Source organism: Dromaius novaehollandiae, chromosome 25 (assembly GCF_036370855.1).
Source record: "Dromaius novaehollandiae isolate bDroNov1 chromosome 25, bDroNov1.hap1, whole genome shotgun sequence".
NCBI classification, from domain to species: domain Eukaryota; kingdom Metazoa; phylum Chordata; class Aves; order Casuariiformes; family Dromaiidae; genus Dromaius; species Dromaius novaehollandiae.
Window position 1 is genome coordinate 3,248,134 of NC_088122.1, and position 17,168 is coordinate 3,265,301.

At 52.9% G+C, this 17,168-nt stretch overlaps 1 protein-coding gene and 1 long non-coding RNA gene across 6 annotated transcripts; one reads left to right on the top strand and one right to left on the bottom strand.

Annotated features, from left to right (window-relative positions):
• Nucleotides 1-1,588: 1,588 nt before the first annotated feature.
• On the bottom strand, nt 1,589-16,778 carry LOC112986560 (uncharacterized). 2 transcript variants are annotated; one of them, XR_010385110.1, is made up of 6 exons: nt 16,361-16,778; nt 12,972-13,170; nt 7,023-7,130; nt 5,298-5,439; nt 1,729-4,114; nt 1,589-1,694 (listed from the first exon to the last, which is right to left on the bottom strand). It is a non-coding gene; the product is annotated as an uncharacterized LOC112986560 (long non-coding RNA). The 2 variants fall into 2 exon arrangements; XR_010385111.1 differs by lacking the exon at nt 1,589-1,694 and having other exon boundaries at nt 3,787-4,109.
• On the top strand, nt 4,113-15,354 carry LOC112986558 (perilipin-3-like). 4 transcript variants are annotated; one of them, XM_064497528.1, is made up of 8 exons: nt 4,113-4,819; nt 9,690-9,769; nt 10,270-10,465; nt 11,357-11,439; nt 11,797-12,595; nt 13,132-13,331; nt 13,602-13,730; nt 13,816-15,354. In XM_064497528.1, the coding sequence occupies exons 2-8, from the start codon at nt 9,707-9,709 to the stop codon at nt 14,380-14,382; spliced, it is 2,037 nt and encodes a 678-aa protein (XP_064353598.1). In that variant the 5' UTR covers nt 4,113-4,819; nt 9,690-9,706; the 3' UTR covers nt 14,383-15,354. The 4 variants fall into 4 exon arrangements, with proteins under 4 accessions (XP_064353598.1, XP_025961668.2, XP_025961667.2 ...); XM_026105883.2 differs by lacking the exon at nt 4,113-4,819 and adding an exon at nt 5,334-5,459; XM_026105882.2 differs by lacking the exon at nt 4,113-4,819 and adding an exon at nt 7,126-8,457.
• Nucleotides 16,779-17,168: the final 390 nt, after the last annotated feature.

Genomic DNA, 17,168 nt, shown 5'->3' on the forward strand with positions numbered 1-17,168 from the left:
CACTGTTGAATTCATTTGCAAAAAGAGGCAGTGAGCAGGACAAAATTCTAGCAATCTTGCATCCCACAGCAATGTTCAAAGTGAAGTTCTGGCACAACGGATCGGGGAAAGGAAAGCCCAGGCTGGTAGGTAAGAGCTGATGAACATGATTAAAACAAGCAAGTCTTGGGTGAAGAAGCCAGATTTATCCTTGGGTAGGCAGGACAGTTTCCCATTACAATCCCTTACAAAGCCTTCATAGCACTGTTCAATAGCTGCTGCTACGGACACAGGGAATTCAGGAGGAAACAGCAAGGGTTTGGTCCCATAAAATCACGAGGAACGTCACTAGCAAACAAGCTAGTGAAAACCCAAGATTGGGGACTGATGTAAAGGAAGCCTGTGATTCTGTTAAATTTGCTCCTGATTGCTGGGGAAGGAAGAGCGGGAGTCTCAGCGACGGCCTGAGATAAAGAGGACTCTCAGCAGCCCCAGAAAACATCCTCCCTCCTGCCTGTGAAAAACCAGCCAGCGTGATAGTCATCTACCCCAGCCATATCTGACGGCGTGAAGCGAGAGTGCAGGCGCAGAGGGAGCAGCAGACGGGGCGGAGAACAAGCAGTCCGAAAACCAGCAGCAAGGTGAACTGGAAGACTGGGAGAGGGGCCGAGAGCCAGCCAGGCTGTTCCCCGCAGCGCAGGCAGAGGCAGCTGGGGCTCAGGACAGGGACCTGCCCGAGCTGCTGCCGCTCGCCCACATGCCAGAAGGGGCTGCTGGGGGGGAAGCGGAGACGGGGATCCCCTCCCTCGAGGTGAGAAGGGCGGCCAGGCAGCAGGACACACGCAAGTCTTCTTTCTGCTGATGCAGGGTGAGGGCAGCAGAGAGCTGCAGCAGCCCCTAAGCTAGGAAGCCACTTTGAAGACTCGGGGAAACCGGGGGCTGGTCAGGAGGGAAGAGGTGGGCTGGAGCTTTTGGTACCTGAGCAGGGAACTGTTTTCAGAAGGCTGTAGCACTGTGGAGGCCACTGCTTTTGGAGATCATCCATGCAAAGAGCGAGGAAAGGGACTGAGGTGGGCAGCACAGGAGAGGATCCAGGAGGAGCTGCCTTCTCCTGCTGCCCCTTGCTCTGCTCCGGATCCAAACCTGCAGCACTGCAGGATTAGCGCAGGGACACGTTCAGACTGCGGCCTTGGACAAGGCTGCTGTGAGGAGCATCAACAGATGCTGCAGCTGGGAGGAAGCTGGAGAGGGAGGGGGAAAGAGCGCTTTCAGTCGATGTTACCAGCTGAAACTATTTCTGCAGTTGTCACCCAAAGGACCACTCCCAGCAAGGGGAAGTGCTAGAGGAGAAGAGAGGAACATGAGAAAGCGGAGTCCCAGGGCAGTGGAGGTGGGCAGGGTTGTCAGCAAGTGTCTTCTGAAACTTGCCTGGCAGTGAATGGCAAAGACCCCAGGCTGACTCTGCCCCTCTGACAGCCCCGTGCTCCAGCTCCTGAAAGAGGGACACTCGAGCACAGTGGCACAGAGCTTCTCAGGCAGCTTGCTGGAAGCCCAAGGGCTTTGCCTGGCTTAACCAAGGAACAGAAATCAAAGCAATACATGCCTCACCCATGAATCATCTTTGCTCCTCCCTGTGTCTACCCTGGGGATAGGGGCCAGGGCACCTTGGCAGGCTGCTGATGGATCCGACACCGCAGAAGAACAACAACAACAGCCTTTCCGACACCGCAGAAGAACAACAACAACAACAGCCTTTCCATCGCAGTAGGTCATCGCTTGCAGTTGGGGTGCTTCAGAGTGTCCCATATGGCCTCTGGTCCCCAAAGAGATCATGATGGGCTTTGAAGCAACATAAAGTAGGGAAAGGAATTGGCCCTAGCAGTGGGAACCCAACATGATGGCCTGATCCTTCAAACTCTCCGTGCATCCGCATGCTTTCCTCTCAGCGGAAATCCAAATGGGACTGGGGCAGCTCAGAAGCACCTGGCTGGAGGGGCCAGTTCCACATCAGGAGCCCTCTGACACCTTGCAAGGTGGAAGGCAGCCGCAGAAGGGTCTGAAGGACACAGCTGAAACGAGAGCTGTGCAGCTAGCAGCAGGGCTGCTGGCAGCCCTGGGAGACAAGGGGTTCTTCTGGGTGCTTCGGGGGATCACTAGAAAGACTTTAGCCCATGCCTTGATGCCGCAGTGTTAGCACAAAGGCTGCAGCGTTACTGGGGTGGCTCACTCCAGCCAACACGATCCCTTTCCCTTCTGCAAGCATGCTTCTCTGCTTCCTCCTACACCTTCCCTCGCCCACCAAACTTCTTAAAACAGAACTGATTTTTTCTTGGTTTTAAATATGTAGCACTGCTGTAGTAACAGGAATCGCATCAGTGCAGATGATTATGCAAACCTTTGCTCGACCATCACAAGGACGGGGAACATATTTTCAGTGTTCTGCCATTGCAGACAGCTCTACCCCAAACAATTGGTCCAAGCTTTGATATTTTGACCTGTGTCACTGGAGCCACACCTGAGATACCATATATTGTCTCATTAACGATAATCACTGATGTTATCTCACCCAAACGACCTGCCACTTACGCAATGCGTGGGAATTCTCACTTCTGCTCACATTTGGCTGTGCCACGTTACAAGTTACACGAAGGTGTGTCATGCAGGCAGTGCTGTTTTAGCCCTTTAGGTGATGAAATACAACCTGCCTCATGGGGCTTTCACCATCGCTGCCGCAACTGGCCTACTTAGGCAACTCGCACCAACAGACCAACTGACAGCGTGCATTATTTGACACTTCACCTGAGAACAGAGCCCACTGTCCACATTTAGGCCAAATGTTCAAGAAACCATAGGACTAACTTCTTGGTTCCTGGTTCCTACAGGAAACCGTTTCATTTTATGTTTGGCGGATAGACATGAACAGCTATTGTTTTCCCTGCATGTGTCACAACCTATATAAACCACCATGCAACAGCTGCTGATTGGCTTAAGACTTGGTGCAAGACACTGAACACTTCAAAACTGCACTGCACCTTGTGAGAAGAACAAGAGATCAGAGGAGGGACCAACGCCATGCACTGCCAGTGAATCTGTTAGGTGAGAGGTTCATAGGTCACGCGAGACCGTGACGTCTACTTCACACAGAGAAATGCCCCCAAAGCCTTCTCAGTAATGCAGGTGGTAAAACAGGGGGCAACAGCCACAAGTTGTAGCTGGACAAGTTCATATTGGGCATTACGAAAAGCTTCTTCATCAGAAAGGTGGTGCAACACTGGATCTGGTACCTAGAGAGGTTGTGAGATCTCCCTCCTTGGGAGTTTTTGAAGACTCAGCTAGACAAAGCCACAGCTGACCTGACCTAATGTTGATAACAGTCCTATCTCAAGCCGCAGGTTGGACTACACGACCTCCAGAGACCTTCTTCAACTAGCAACTCCATGATAAGTCTGACTCGAGGAAGGAGGGGGATTCCTTTTAATCTCAAAGCTGACGACTGATAGTTGCCTACATTTGTGTCGGCTTACAACATGTTTTCAAAAAACATAGACAACCGCCTGCCCCCATTACCTTCATGGCTTACTGTGGGCAATACAGAAATGAGTCCCAAGGTCTCCTGCACTCACCATCCATAAACAAGGTGACTCAAGCAGCTTAATAGCTGCAGAGCACTTCAGATAATTCTCACCTGTGCCTCAGTTTCCTCCCTCACAAATCTTGAATAACAAACAGGAAGTTTAATTGAAGGTTTCAAACAGGCTCTTGAGATGTTAAGATGAAAAGGCACAAATGGAAGAGCAAAACATGAACTACATTTTTCATTATTTATTATTGCTACTAAAGAGCCCAAACTTCCCGCAGCCAGGCTCCGAGTCCTGTATGGCCGGGCCCTCTGCAAATATAAAAGTAAAAGACAGCCCCTATCTTCAAAGTCACGGCCAACTTGAGAAGCAGCACGTTTCATCGTCACGCACTGCTGCAGGGGGGCAAAGGCTGAGCAAGGAGGGAATGTCCTACTCCACCGGTAGCTGCAGCACCTGTGCTCCGGGGTAGGAGGGATGTGCCAGGGAAACATCCCGGCTGAGTCACAGACCTCGTGCACATCCTGCGTCTCCGGGGCTTTTGGACAACACCTGCGCTGCGAAGGGAAGAGCGGCTCCAGCGCAGGCGTAAGCACGCCGAGCCCAAGCACCGTTGCGCTTCCTAACCAGGCTGCTGGCTGCTAACGCAGGAACAGCCGAGCGCGAGCGGCCGCTGGTGCCCGGCTGAGCCCCACTCGTGGGACCAGGGCTTGGGGACCAGGGCCCAGCCGCAGCTCCGACACCCAGCAGGCTCCAGCTCTCCTCCCAGCAGCGGGCCAGTCCCACGCTCGGACCCGCTTCCCTAACAGCGTGGACCGGCCTGGGCAAGCCTGTGCCGCAGGAAGGGCTCGGCGCCTGGCCGTGCCAGCTCCCCAAAGCGAGCGTCTGGGGCAACGTGGGGGCAAGCAGGGCTGGTGGAGCCCAGCGACCGAACCGGGCAGGCGCGCGAGGGAAAGGGGAGCGGCGCCGAGGGCTGAGCCCATCTCCCGCAGCCCAGCCACCCCCGCGACCCGCCACCGCGGCCCCCAGCACCACCGGGCCTCGGCTTCCTCCTGCCACAGCGGGGACGGGACACAGCCCCTACGTGTGCCCCTCACCTGGCTCCGTGACCCCACCTCCGCCTGCTCCCCATTGGCCGGGGCGGCGGCAGCAGCGCCCCGATTGGCCGGCCCAGCCGCCCGTCGGGACCGCAGCAGTATTTAGGCAGGGCGTGGGGCCAAGGGGTGCTGTGGTGGCAGGTCCTGGGGGAGAGCAGGAGCCAGGTAAGGCAGGGGCTGGGAGGGAGTGGCGCTGGGTGAAGGTGTTTATGGTGTCTGTGGCTTGTCCCTGGGCGGCCCCTGGCCCTGGGGGGCTGTTTGCAGCCCTCCCGCCTCCCTGGGGTGTGGGGCTGGGTGCTGGCACCCTCCTGGGGAATGGCTCCTGCCCCAGGGCGCCGAGCAGCTGAGGGGGCCCCACGGAGGGGCTGCTTCCCCAGGAGCAGGGAGCCTGCTGGGGCGGTGGGCTGCATCTCTGCTGGTTCCCCCCAGCTGCGTGCGGGGACTTGTCGGGGTTTGTGCTGGGCTTAACAGGCTGCATCTTCCCACATCAACACCGTATCTGGTGTGCCTTGGCAAAGAGCTGGCAGGCTCTGCGCACCTCCTGAAAGCCTCTTGCTAGCACCGGGACAACTCAACCACGCTGTGGAGCTAAGCCGGAGCTGCACTCCACGGGCTTCGGGTCTCCAAACACTGCTTTTCTTACTTGCTGGTGGAGATCCAAGCGGTGTGGGGTGATCCACAGGCAGTGGCTCTTCTGCACAGCTGCCGGCTCTCCCCGTAGAGACAGCGCGTGATGTTTGCTCTGGACACCAGTGTCCTGCGTGATGCTGGGGGTAGTCACCGCTCTGCAAGGCAGACAGATCAGGTGAGCATTCCTGTCTTGTTGACAGAGCTGTGAGACCTGCCCCTAGCTGCTCCAGGGATGATCACTTGCTGAAGGCATGATGATGGTGTTAACTAAGGGGGAGGCTTAAGAGGCAAGGGCAGGCAACTCCTTTCCCACTTGGGAGCATCCTGTCTCTATACAGAGGTAGCTTGCAGCAATTCTCAAGACTAATAGGATTCTTAAATAAGGCTGTGACTCCTGGCTGTGGAGAAGGAAATCAATTACTGAAGTCAGATTCTGCTGAAACTCCCAGATAAAACATCTCTTACAAAGAGCCAGCAACATGCTACTTGCCCTGCAAGGTACAGCTACAGTCCTTAGCTCTAGGAGTTGTCTTCATGGAAAATCAGTGTCCACACTCTCCCTATGCCAAGGAGTTTCTAGTAATGGCTGCTGGTTGTGATGTTTGGTTTCCCTTGAAAGTGAGGGGAAAACCCCACCTCATCTGTGAAGTGGCTTTAATCTTTACAGTTCTCTGATGCTGATGGCTTTTCCAGGGAAGTGGTGGACCTGTTGATACGCACTTCTGCCAGTGATTCTGAAACCGAAGGCCCAAGGTCAAAACCAAAAGAAATACCACTGACCTTCCTAAAACTCTGCCCTCTGAGCACTTGCAAACAACTCTCTCTGTTGTGGGCAATGCTATTTCTGATTGCAGCTAGACATCCTCTGTGATCCTGCTCTGTTAACTGCATTTATGGTCAACTGGGATATTGATGGCAAGTCTGGAACAGAATGCAAACAAACAAGTGCTGTAACCACAAATCAGCACCTTTGCCCTGGTTAGCCCTCCCTGCTGATATCTGACCCATGAGACTTCACTTTGTTTTCTTTAACTGGCAGTTCTTTGGTGACCACTAAGCTACTGAACTAGGCATGCTAGCTAAGGATCAGTCTGTGCCAGATAAAATACCTGGGAGGGGGGAAAAAGTTTGCGGAACAGCAAGATCCCAAGCCTCCATCTGCAGGAGAACCTAACAGCAGGCTGGCTTCATGGTGGCTTGAAAGGGCAGAGCTCGTTTCCCCGGGCAAATAGAAGCCTTACGCAAAACCAGCTCTTTGATTTGTGTGTGCTAGGCACTGCCAGACTGACTGAAATCAGGGGAGCTGCTTGCCCCAGCAGCACGTTCCAGTGGCTGTGACAGCCAAGCCGAGACGGGGAAAACAGACCGAGGCAGCCAGCAGCTTGACCAGCACGGTGCATTGGTACCGCTGCCCTCACGGCCTCACTAGATAGAGACTTGTGTCAGACAGGGCGATGACCAGTGGTTGAGCAATCATGCCACCCTAGAAACGTGCACTGGAGTTCTAGAAAGATGAAACTATTTGTTTCAAGGAGATTTTCTCCAGCAGTGACATTTTGCAATGTAGCAATATTATGAAATTGCCCGCAAGACAAAGTTGATGTGCTGAGTGAGGACTGGTTCACGTTATGCAACCACAGCAAACAGTAATATTGTTTCTGCTCCTGTAAGTGAGGGTTCCCAAACACAGCGATTGCCTGCTGGCAGACAGGATTTCAGGATTCCCACTTGAAACTACCTGGACTTGAGGCTGCCTCTCCAAAGGAGCATCAAACCACTGACTTGGAGTTGCTGAGTGTTGCATCTTTCCGTGATTTCTGGACAAAATGAGGTCTGCTCAGTCCTTCTGCAGGGGAGAGGACAGAAAGAGAAAATAAACGTCACACTGTGGGCTCTGAGGACTTACCCACACCACAACTACTGGCATTGCAACACACCCTGATTCCACCTACGCGGAGGAGTGCGAGCCATGTCCTAACACGATTGTGCCGCGAGGGTTGTCACTGACACAGTTGCATCTATAATTCAGACTCCGAGCAGCTCAGAGCTTGATTCTAACCTTATATGAGCTTTATATCTGCCAAGGAGAAACTCCTGACTTGCTCTAGCAACTAGAGCCCCTTCCTTCTATCTCTTTTTCTCTGCTGCAGTGTTTGTCCCTGTGTGTCAACCTTGACACCAAGGCCAGTGAGATGCTTTGCAGTTTGTTTGAGGTTCTCTCCTGCAGTCCAGAAGTGCAGTAACTGTGTGAAGGGGTTGTTTGTAATGGTGTTGAAATAGCTGCGCTCTGCCCTGTGATAGGGCTGCAGCCTGCTCGCCCTCAAAACGAAGCGGTGCAAGAGGAATAAGCACTAGCTGAGCAAATCATGCTGACCTGTGCGACTGAGGTGTTGCACTCCTACAAAATTTCTCCAGACAGAAGCAGGGCTTGAAGTTCTCCCAGGCTGCTGAAGCCCAAGCTGCGCTTTGCGTGGTGTTACCTCGGGCAGGGTGGGGAGCAGGAACGCTCAGCAGAGCAGCCTGCTCCAGGCCTCCTGCTTGAGAGGTTAGAGGTGCCACCTTGGGTGACAACTCTTGCCTTAAACATGTAGCACTCTGCAGCCCCCTCTTGCTTGAGTGACAAAAATGCCAACTTACACCAGTTGCATGGTTAACTCGGAGCGTCAAAGATTGCTGTTACCTCCTGAGAGGTCTCCCCTAGCTACACACTCAGCCGGCCCATGGTTAACGAACGCGTGCTTTGCTGCTTCCTCCGCAGCTCTTGCCTCCTGGCCGCAACGAGGCAGTGATCCGGCTCTCACGAGCGCTTGGTGGGAGAGGCTGCCAGTGGCCTGGGGCAGTGCCCAGCTTGGGAATCCTGCTTGTGAGGAATTCTGCTCTGGGGGGTTTTCACTTGAAAAGTGCCACAGAAATCCTAAGAATAGGAATTAACTGGCAAGGGAGGGGAAGGCGGACACTGCACTGAAGAACAAGTATACTCAAACCCTGCTGTGCCTGACTAAGGCTAAGAAGAAATCTTGGATTTCTCACACGATACTGGAGTGTCCAGATACCAAGCTAGGCCTGCGCTGGGGAAGCCGATACATATTCATGATATTGCACCATTTTTTTCCTTAAACTTCCTCAGTCCCATTATGTAATGAGAATACTGCAGAGATTTAGTTTCACGGGAGGTGAGGAGAAATTTCCTGCCTAGCTCTACCCGTTGGGCAGTAGCATGGGAACACAAGCTTCAAGGTAGCCAGCCAGACTGCCACAACAGCAAAACCTGGCCCACTTTCTCTATAAACCCCCTGACACATCCTCCTATCCTTCCCAGAGCTCTGAGACTTCTGGTGTTGCTCGAGTTGGCACCAGGAGGGAAGCTGATAGTTTCCCCTTCTGAGCAGAGGCACAGTGGGACTTTAGAGAGACTTTGATCTCAATGTCCTTTGCAGAGGATGCTCCAGAGCAAGCCTCCAAAGGGAAGTGGCTATAATTATTGAGTAGTTCTTAATAAGAAGATAAAACTTGCCCACTGCTGCTTCAGCATCTCAGTTTGGTCTCTGGCCCTGATGGTTTTCTGAATGAGAGCTAAAGTCTCACCAGTGTTTTTGTTGAAGGGGAAAATGGATTAAGCTGTGGGAAAACCCACCTCCATGTCAGCCAAAATTGGGAAAATCTGAGGGCTTTTCTCCCCACAAAGGTATTAAGCAAGTTCAGTGAGCTTTTTTTCAAAAAGTAAATACTGTTTCTATTTTTAGACTCCATTGTCACTGAACTGTGTGAGCTTACCAGGTTTCTAAAATTAAAGCTGAAAAAAAATGACTTCCCCGCTCATCTTATGGCAATTGCATTTCCTGTCTTGCAACAGCCGCTATTAGCAGGGCTTGTCAGAAAGACAGCAGCAATCTGTCATGATCAGAGTGAGACAAATATTCAGTGATTCACACCGTTAGCACTGCTTCTGCAGCGCGCAGTTTTCATCCAAGCATTCCAGTTTGGGGGCAATAGAGAGCCCGTGCAGTGAGAAGCTGAAGCAGAAGTCCTTCTAGTAAAGAAAACGCACCACTGAGATTTAAAAAAAGAAACAGCTCTCACCCACTTCAGGCCTGCAATTTTGAAATTGGCCAAATGTTCTTAACAAGAAGTAACCATCCAACTTTATTTCTGATTACAGGCTGGGGACTGAGGGAGGCAATTGAGTACAGTCCTTGGTCAAACATACTTGCACTCTGTAAATCATGAAGCCTCTCAAATATCTTCACACTCTTTTGCAAGGAAGATTAGTGATTCCCTGAAGTTCCTAGGCCATGACGGATCCCAGATTCTTCACCCTCTGCTTTTCACCAGTGTTGCTAGATTTTAATTCACTGGTGGAAACTTCTAAGTCGTACTATTGCTGTTACCCCTTTTTTCCTTCCAGCTGTAGCTGACTTGACTATGGCATCCGAAAAGACGACCACAAAAAATGATCCGCCAGAGGCTAAGGAACAGCAGCAAGCGGTAGGTGCCGAGGCAGTGGTACTCCAACGTGCAGCAGTTAAACTACCTGCTAACAGATACCGTGGTGAACTCACTTCTGTCACCATCTCAAATCCAGGCTGGGAGCAGGGGAAAGATTAAGCCTATGAAGCTGTGACTAAATCTAAACCTTCAGTTAATGCAGAGGCTGACTTTTCTTGCTCAAGAAAGAGAACTCCAGGTCTGGCTCAAGTAATGCAAATAATTCTGAAACATTAGCTGGTAGAGGTCCTATTTCCAAATCTGGGCTTGATGGGGCTAAAGCCCTGTGTGACTCAGAGGTGACAGAGCTCCAGCTTCTAATTCTGGCTTGCCACTGATTGCTAATGGCTTTCAGATAAGTCCCTTCAACTGTGAGCTCAAGAAGGACGAGGGGATGGACTTGACGGCACTTAGGACCTTTCTGGATATACACAAGGTTTGCATTCGCTCACCAACTTGAGGCAGGGTGACTAATGTCACTTATTTCTCTCGGCTTTTAGAGTGCTGTTAACAGGGTAACCAGCTTGCCCTTGCTGAACTCTGCATTCAGCCTGGTCTCATCTGCCTACAACTACACCAAGGAGACGCACCCCTGCCTCAGCAGTGCCTGCAGCGTGGCCGAGACGGTGGCTGCTGTCGCCGTCGGCAGTGTGGTCGGCGGAGCACAGCCCATTCTGAACCAGCTGGAGCCGCAAAGTGAGTGAAGAGGCCGGAGGGTTTCTCTGCCCACGGAGGGGCTGGCTGGGGAAGGGAGTCTCATGGGCCCTCTGAGACCCTGCTAACGTACACCAGGCCCAGCAAACAGAGTAACAGAGGACTGGGTACCGGTCCTATCCCATGAGGTACACTTCTCAGCTCCTCATCTTTAGAAAGAAAGAGGAAACATCAGCTTTTTTCTTCTTGGCCATATGTCATTTTCAACAAGTAAACTATCTCAAAATGACAGTAGAAGTCACCTCTTAAAACCATGTGTCTTGCAAAGTCGTTCCCACATGTGTGACACAGCCTAGATAACCACTCTGGGCTTGGATTATCCCTCCGCTTCGTTAGGGTGCAAGCCCTGCCCCTTCTGGGTAACATCTCCTACAGCACGTTGTCCTAGTTAGTTGTAGCACTGCTGACTCCTCTGCTCTGCTGCTCCCAGCGACTGAATTTCATGGATGAGGGATTGTCACTAGCAGAAGTGAAGTTTGACCTTGTCTGTGGTTTCTTTAAGCTGAGAGGCAGAAGCTCCCTGCTCTGCCTGTCACTCCAAGCTGCGACTATCCCATCGGGCAGTGTCGGTGGCTGTTCTGCCTATTGCTCAGATTGTCTCATTCCAAGACAGTAAAAAGCCATTAATCTGCTTCCCTACCCACTGGAAACAAGTACCATACTCCAGTTGGAGCAATGTGCTGTCAAGAGCTAAAAGGCTGGGAAGGCAAAATGAAGAGACTATTTAGCCCTGACTCCCCTGTCCCCCAACAGTGATTTGGGTGGGAGCGAGGGCTTGCTTCCATGAGCTCATCCTGGATTGGCCATTGTAGGGTCAAAAAACCCCTCCAAACTGGAGCAGAGGGACTAAACTAGTACCTGTCCTTTGTCTAGTTGCACTCGTAAATGAATATGCCTGTAAGGGACTGGATCAACTGGAGAAGAACTTGCCTTTTCTTCAACAGCCAGCAGATAAGGTAAAGGGAAGGCTTTTCCCAGGGAAGCCAGGGCTTACTCCCCTCTTGCTCGATGGAACTGTTATGGGTACAGAAGCGTAGGGGGAAGCTAACTTCAGCAGCGCTGCTTTGTCAGGCCGGTTCCTGGCTATGGGCTACCGCTGTCAGAGCGAGGGAAGGCACTGCGAGCTGATGAATGCTGGGGATCTGCCCTCAGCATGTGGAAATAACGATTTCCATGTGATTACAGGCGTACTGGTTTCCCCAGCTCTCCCACAGGGGTACAGGCACAGCGTAGCCATGTGAAAAGCTACCTCGGGGAGGGAAACCTATGCTGGAAAAAAAAGTATCATCTTTCTCTGCCTCACCTTGTTGTAGGTCATCTCGGACACCAAGCAGCTGGTTTCTGCCAAAGTGACATCTGCTATGGGTGCTGCCTGTGAGGCCAAAGAAGCAGTGGCTGATAAAGTGACTGAAGCTGTGGACCTCACTAAGAATGTTGTCGGGGACAGTGTTAAGCTGACCAGGTCAATGGTCACCTCGACTGTCACCAGTGCTATGGAGGCTGCTCAGGGTGCAAAGGACCTTGTGACTAACAGGGTGACTGAAGCAGTAGACCTCAGTAAGCACATCATGGAGGACAGCATTGGACGGACCAGGTCAGCAGTTGCTTCTACTATCGTCAGTGCTGCGGAGGTCGCTCAGGGTGCGAAGGACCTGGTGACTAACAAGGTGACTGAAGCAGTGGACCTCACTAAACACATTGCGGAGGACAGCGTTGGACGAACAAAGTCAGCAGTTGCTTCTACTATTACTGCCGCTGTAGGGGCTGCCCAGGGTGCGAAGCACCTCATGACCAACACAGTGACGGAAGCAGTGGACCTAACCAAAGAGGCTGTTCAGGATGGTGTTGAGAAGACTAAATCAATGGTCACTTCCACAGTCAGTACAGCTCTGGGTGCTGCATATGGCACCATAACTAGCAAAATGCATACAGCCCTGGAGCACAGCAGAGAGGCTATCCAGGAGAGTGTGGAGCTCACCAGCTCAGTGGTGACCAACAGCATGAGCAAAGCCAAGACAGTGGGCCAAGCAGTGGCAGGTGGTGTGGAATCTGTCCTGGGCACATCAGAAGATCTGGTGGATCACTACCTCCCCATGACGGAGGAGGAACTGGGTGAGAAAACGCTTAGCTGCTAGTGGTAAATGCAAATCCTTTTCCATATGACTAGAGAGCACCTGACACTGCAGGAGTCATCTACTGAAGTGGACAGGTAGCTCTGAATGTCACCCAGCTGGCTTTCTGTCAACACTGACTTACTACGTGGTATGGGACAGAGTTCAAGCACTTGCTAACTACTCCTTGTCTTGCCTATCAGCCTCAAGGCAAACAAGCGGGTGCATGCTTCCAACTTATTTGTCAAGTCTGCTCATCTGAAGAGATCCCTTCGAGCTGGGACGGGCCTATCCACAATCTCTGAACAACTGCCAACCCCTACTGTTCACACAGCGAGCTTTAGCTTCCTCACGTGTTTTACAACGGGGAATCTTACCTTTTTCCCCTCACAGCTGGGAGAGCAGAGCAGGGAGACAAAGGTGTGAGGGTAGAGGCAGCTGGGCTTTGCCAGTGATGGGTTCAGGGCCAAAGCGAATGGAGGCACAGGGTGGAGAAGAGACGTCCTCTGACAGCTGGATCTCTGTTGTTCCCTCTAGGTCAGCTTGCCACTGCTGTTGAGGGATTTGATATGGCTTCTGTGGAGGAGCAGAAACAGCAGCAGAGTTACTTTGTGCGTCTGGGTTCCCTCTCTAACAAAGTCCGCCACCGAGCCTACCGGCACTCCCTGAACAAACTGCAGCGTGTCAAGCAAAGCACCCAGGATGCTCTCTCCCACTTGCAGCTAGCAATAAACCTGGTACAAACACCATTTTTTCCTTTTCATCCCGGTCTGCAGAGTCTTCCCTCCCCTGCTAGCACACAGATGGAGGTGCTTCCTCCATCCTGCACCTAAGGTGTGTCTTCTGCTGCATGTCGCTTTGGGTCCTTCCCTGACAGGTAACTCGCTGCAGAATGTGGTTCTGGAAGCTGCTGCTTTATACCATGATTCCAGTGCTTAGCAGACAGGAGCACTTTTGCTTCTCTGTATGTGCTTGCAGTGTAACTGTTCCTCATCTTTTTCCATCAGATTGAATGTGTGAAAGATGAGGTTGGCCAGAAGCTTCTGGATGGGCAGGAGAAACTCCATCAGCTATGGATAGACTGGTGCCTGACCCAGCCCAAGGGACATCAAATTAAAACTGCCTCCCAAGCAGAGGTATCCCTAGAAGGGCGTAATCGGACCTTTTATGGATAGTGTGCCTCTCACCTGCTACAGTAACTGAGCTCTATCTGTTTCCCAGCAGGTAGAGTCACGGACTCTAGCTATGCTGCATATCATCACCCAGCAGCTCCAACTTGCTTATGAGAACCTGAAAGGCAGCATCCAGGGCCTCCCCAGCAACATCCAAGAAACCGTACAGCAAGCCACTCAAAACATCCAGAAGCTCCACAGTTCTTTCTCCAGTGCTAAGTCCTTCCAGGACCTCTCCAGCAGCACCTTGACTCAGAGCCAGGACTATATGAGGGAAGCCCAAAGGTCCCTAGATGACCTGCTAGAATACGTAACTCAGGGCATCCCTCTAAACTGGCTTGTGGGCCCCTTCAGGGCGTTAGCCAAAGTATCGCAAAACAGCAGAAAGAAGAAGAAATGTTGTACGATGACTGGTACGAAATCACCTGCTTTGGAAAAGGATACATCACCAAAGGAGGTAGCTAAAGCACCCAAGGAACCAAAGGGGACAAACAGGATCCTGGGGGAAGGGTCTGGAGCGCTAGAGAAGTTGGAGGAGAAGGCAGAGAAATGCACAGAAGAGATAACAAAATCTGCAGAGGAGACAGTAACTAATGCACCAAAGGAAGATCTCTGAAAAATCCCAGCTCTTCTAGCCAAGCCCCTTGGCTAGGACTTTTTTTTTTTTTTAATCATGTGCCCAGCTGCCAATCTTACCAGGAGTGCCTCCTGCTCTGATGCCCTGTCCCGGGCTTTGGAGGTAGCTGAGCTTACAGTAAGGTGTAGTTTGCAAGGAAGCTTGATAACCAAGGTGGGTTGATTCTGGCACGAAGGTTGCATACCTTCTTTTATAAAGCATGCTGCATTGAAAGGGAAGACGGGGACCTGCATTTTGGCTTTTTTAAAAAGTCGGCACCGCTGTATGTGTGAATGGCTAATTCTTGCTGAGATGAGCTGTAGGAGAGAAGAAATGCTCTTGAAACTTTTTAAGTTGGATTTTTTTTAATAAACTCATCTAAACTGCATCTTAAGAGGATGATGCACTTCACCTCTTTGATACTGTTTCCCTCCTGCTACAAGTTTAAAACTGCACCTTACAGCCACCACTTCCCTCCCGACTGTGCCGCTCCCTGCGAGGCCGAGACCTGCAGCAGACCAGGAACCGCTGGGGTCAAGAGGGCCCTTCTCCAAGGGGACTTGGCTTTACAGAACAGCCAAGCACCTTCCTTTCACAGAAAAACACTTACAAGGTGGAGTTTTCTTTCAAGCATGCCAGTTTTCAGTGGGGTTATTTTCTTAATCTGTATAAATGACTTTAAACACAAACAGACGGTCCTTAAGTAACCCTATGCATGAAACATTTTGCAGCCATTGAGAAGCTGGCTCACGAGGCAGCTTTTTCTGCAAGTTCTCTACCATGGTTATGGGATATCTTGTCATTAAAATAGGGGAGATAGGCCCTGTTTTTTTCCCAGTAAACAATGTTTTTGTAATCATTCTTAGCATACCATACCAGGACATGGGTTACCTAAATAAGTTATCAGTGCTAACGCTGGAGAAATGGGAAAAGGCAGATTTCAAAATAAAATGTGAACTGCTTTCACGCAAACACTGGTTTCTTGTGTGCATCTAAAGCTGCAGCAGCTCTGATTAGCAAAGGTAATGACTAAGCACTAGCACCGTCTTCTCTTAGCCTGAATGAGTAGGAAGCACTTTAATCATCTCCTAATTGCTGTTTTCCCTTCTGGTTTTTCTCCCCTCTGCTGGAAATACACACTCTGGCTAGGTCCCATGCTCTGTGCCAGTCTTTAGTGGAAGAGTGTCTCCGCTATCCTTCCCCTGCCGGGGCTTCTGCCCGTTCCCTGAGGTTTGGCTCTGTCCGTGCGACTCCCCCCATCAGCCCTACTCTCATCAGCCTCCAGCTCCAGCCTCCATCCTGACTCCACCCCGGCGCCCCGGGCTCCCCCTGCCCCGGCCGGGCTCCCCCTGCCCCGCTCCGCCCCGGCGCTCCGGGCTCCCCCTGCCCGGCTCCGGGCTCCCCCTGCCCCGCTCCGCCCCGGCGCCCCGGGCTCCCCCTGCCCGGCTCCGGGCTCCCCCTGCCCCGCTCCGCCCCGGCGCTCCGGGCTCTCCCTGCCCGGCTCCGGGCTCCCCCTGCCCCGCTCCGCCCCGGCGCCCCGGGCTCTCCCTGCCCGGCTCCGGGCTCCCCCTGCCCCGCTCCGCCCCGGCGCTCCGGGCACCGCCGCTTCCTCGTGTGACATCAGGCCCCGCCGGGGCGGGCGGCTCCCCGTGACCCCGAGCCCGGCGAAACCGAAAGCGCCGCGTTTCCACCTGCACCCGGCCCGGCCGGGAACCGCTGCACGGGGCGGCGGCGGCGGCAGCCTGGGCGCCCGGCAGCGCGGCCGGAGCCGGAGCCGGAGCCGGAGCCGGAGCCGGAGCCGGAGCCGGAGCCGCCGCATCCGCCCCGCGCCGGGGCCGGGGGAGCCGGGGCAGCTCCGCGGAGCCGCTGGAGCGCGGCGGCCCTGGAGGTAGGCACGGCGGCCCTCCCCGGCCCGCACCGCGGGGAGGAGGCTTGCAAGAGCGGGCAGCACGAAGCGGGGCGAAGGGGGACCCGTTACCGAGGGCTGGCGGGGGCAGAGCGGCCTCAGGGCCCGGCTCAGCCCGCTCGGCGCACGGAGCAGGCTCGGCAGCAAGACGCCCGGCAAGATGGAGCCGAGATTTGGGGGGGAACGGGAGGTTTTGCTGACTCACGAAGGGGTAGGACCTCAATGAGTGTCAAAGGTCTCCTCTGCTGTTTTGAATGCCTGGACTTCCTTTTTTTCTTCTTTTTCTTGCCTTCCTTAGTTGTTTCACTGAATCAGAGATTTTCATAGAATGGCAACAACTTCCTCAGGCTCAGCTTGAGCTCATTCATTAAGCAATTAGAGGATTTTTATGAGAGAGAAAAACAATTTGAAATTACAAACTTTCCCCAGAAGTCCGGTTGTTGACAGCTGTTCTTAAGCACACTGTTTTTCTGCTTTTCCTTTAAATAGAGAGAGATTTTTCAAGGGGATCAGTCACTGCCAGCGCATCCTCAAGGAGCAACTTGTCGCCTGCCAGAGGCCCAGACCTCCCTCGCTCTGCGGACATCGTCTGCTGGTTAACTGGACTCCGTGCAGCTGGCTTCGGTGAGTGCAAGGGCTTGGCGGGGTTCAGGGATTAGACGCGTAGGGCCATAATGCGTACGTCCACAATTACATTAGACAGCTCGAAAGTGGAGCGAAAGGAGTATAACCCTCCTGGCAGGGTACGAGCAATTAAAGGACTTGGACGTGGGGCCTGTGGTTGGCAGGAGGCTTCCTCTAAGTGGGGCTTTATTCCTTAACTGCCCATTACAGGGATGCTGTGAGGCCCCTGCAATCAGCCCCTGCCCAAGAGAGGCCA

Bases quoted from the DNA above. Each gene is read 5' to 3' on its own strand.
- LOC112986558 (XM_026105882.2), top strand. From the start codon at position 8,424: ATGAGAATACTGCAGAGATTTAGTTTCACGGGAG. The intron at 11,440-11,796 runs GTAAAGGGAAGG...ACCTTGTTGTAG, and splicing joins TTCAACAGCCAGCAGATAAG to GTCATCTCGGACACCAAGCA. The intron at 12,596-13,131 runs GTGAGAAAACGC...TGTTCCCTCTAG, and splicing joins CATGACGGAGGAGGAACTGG to GTCAGCTTGCCACTGCTGTT.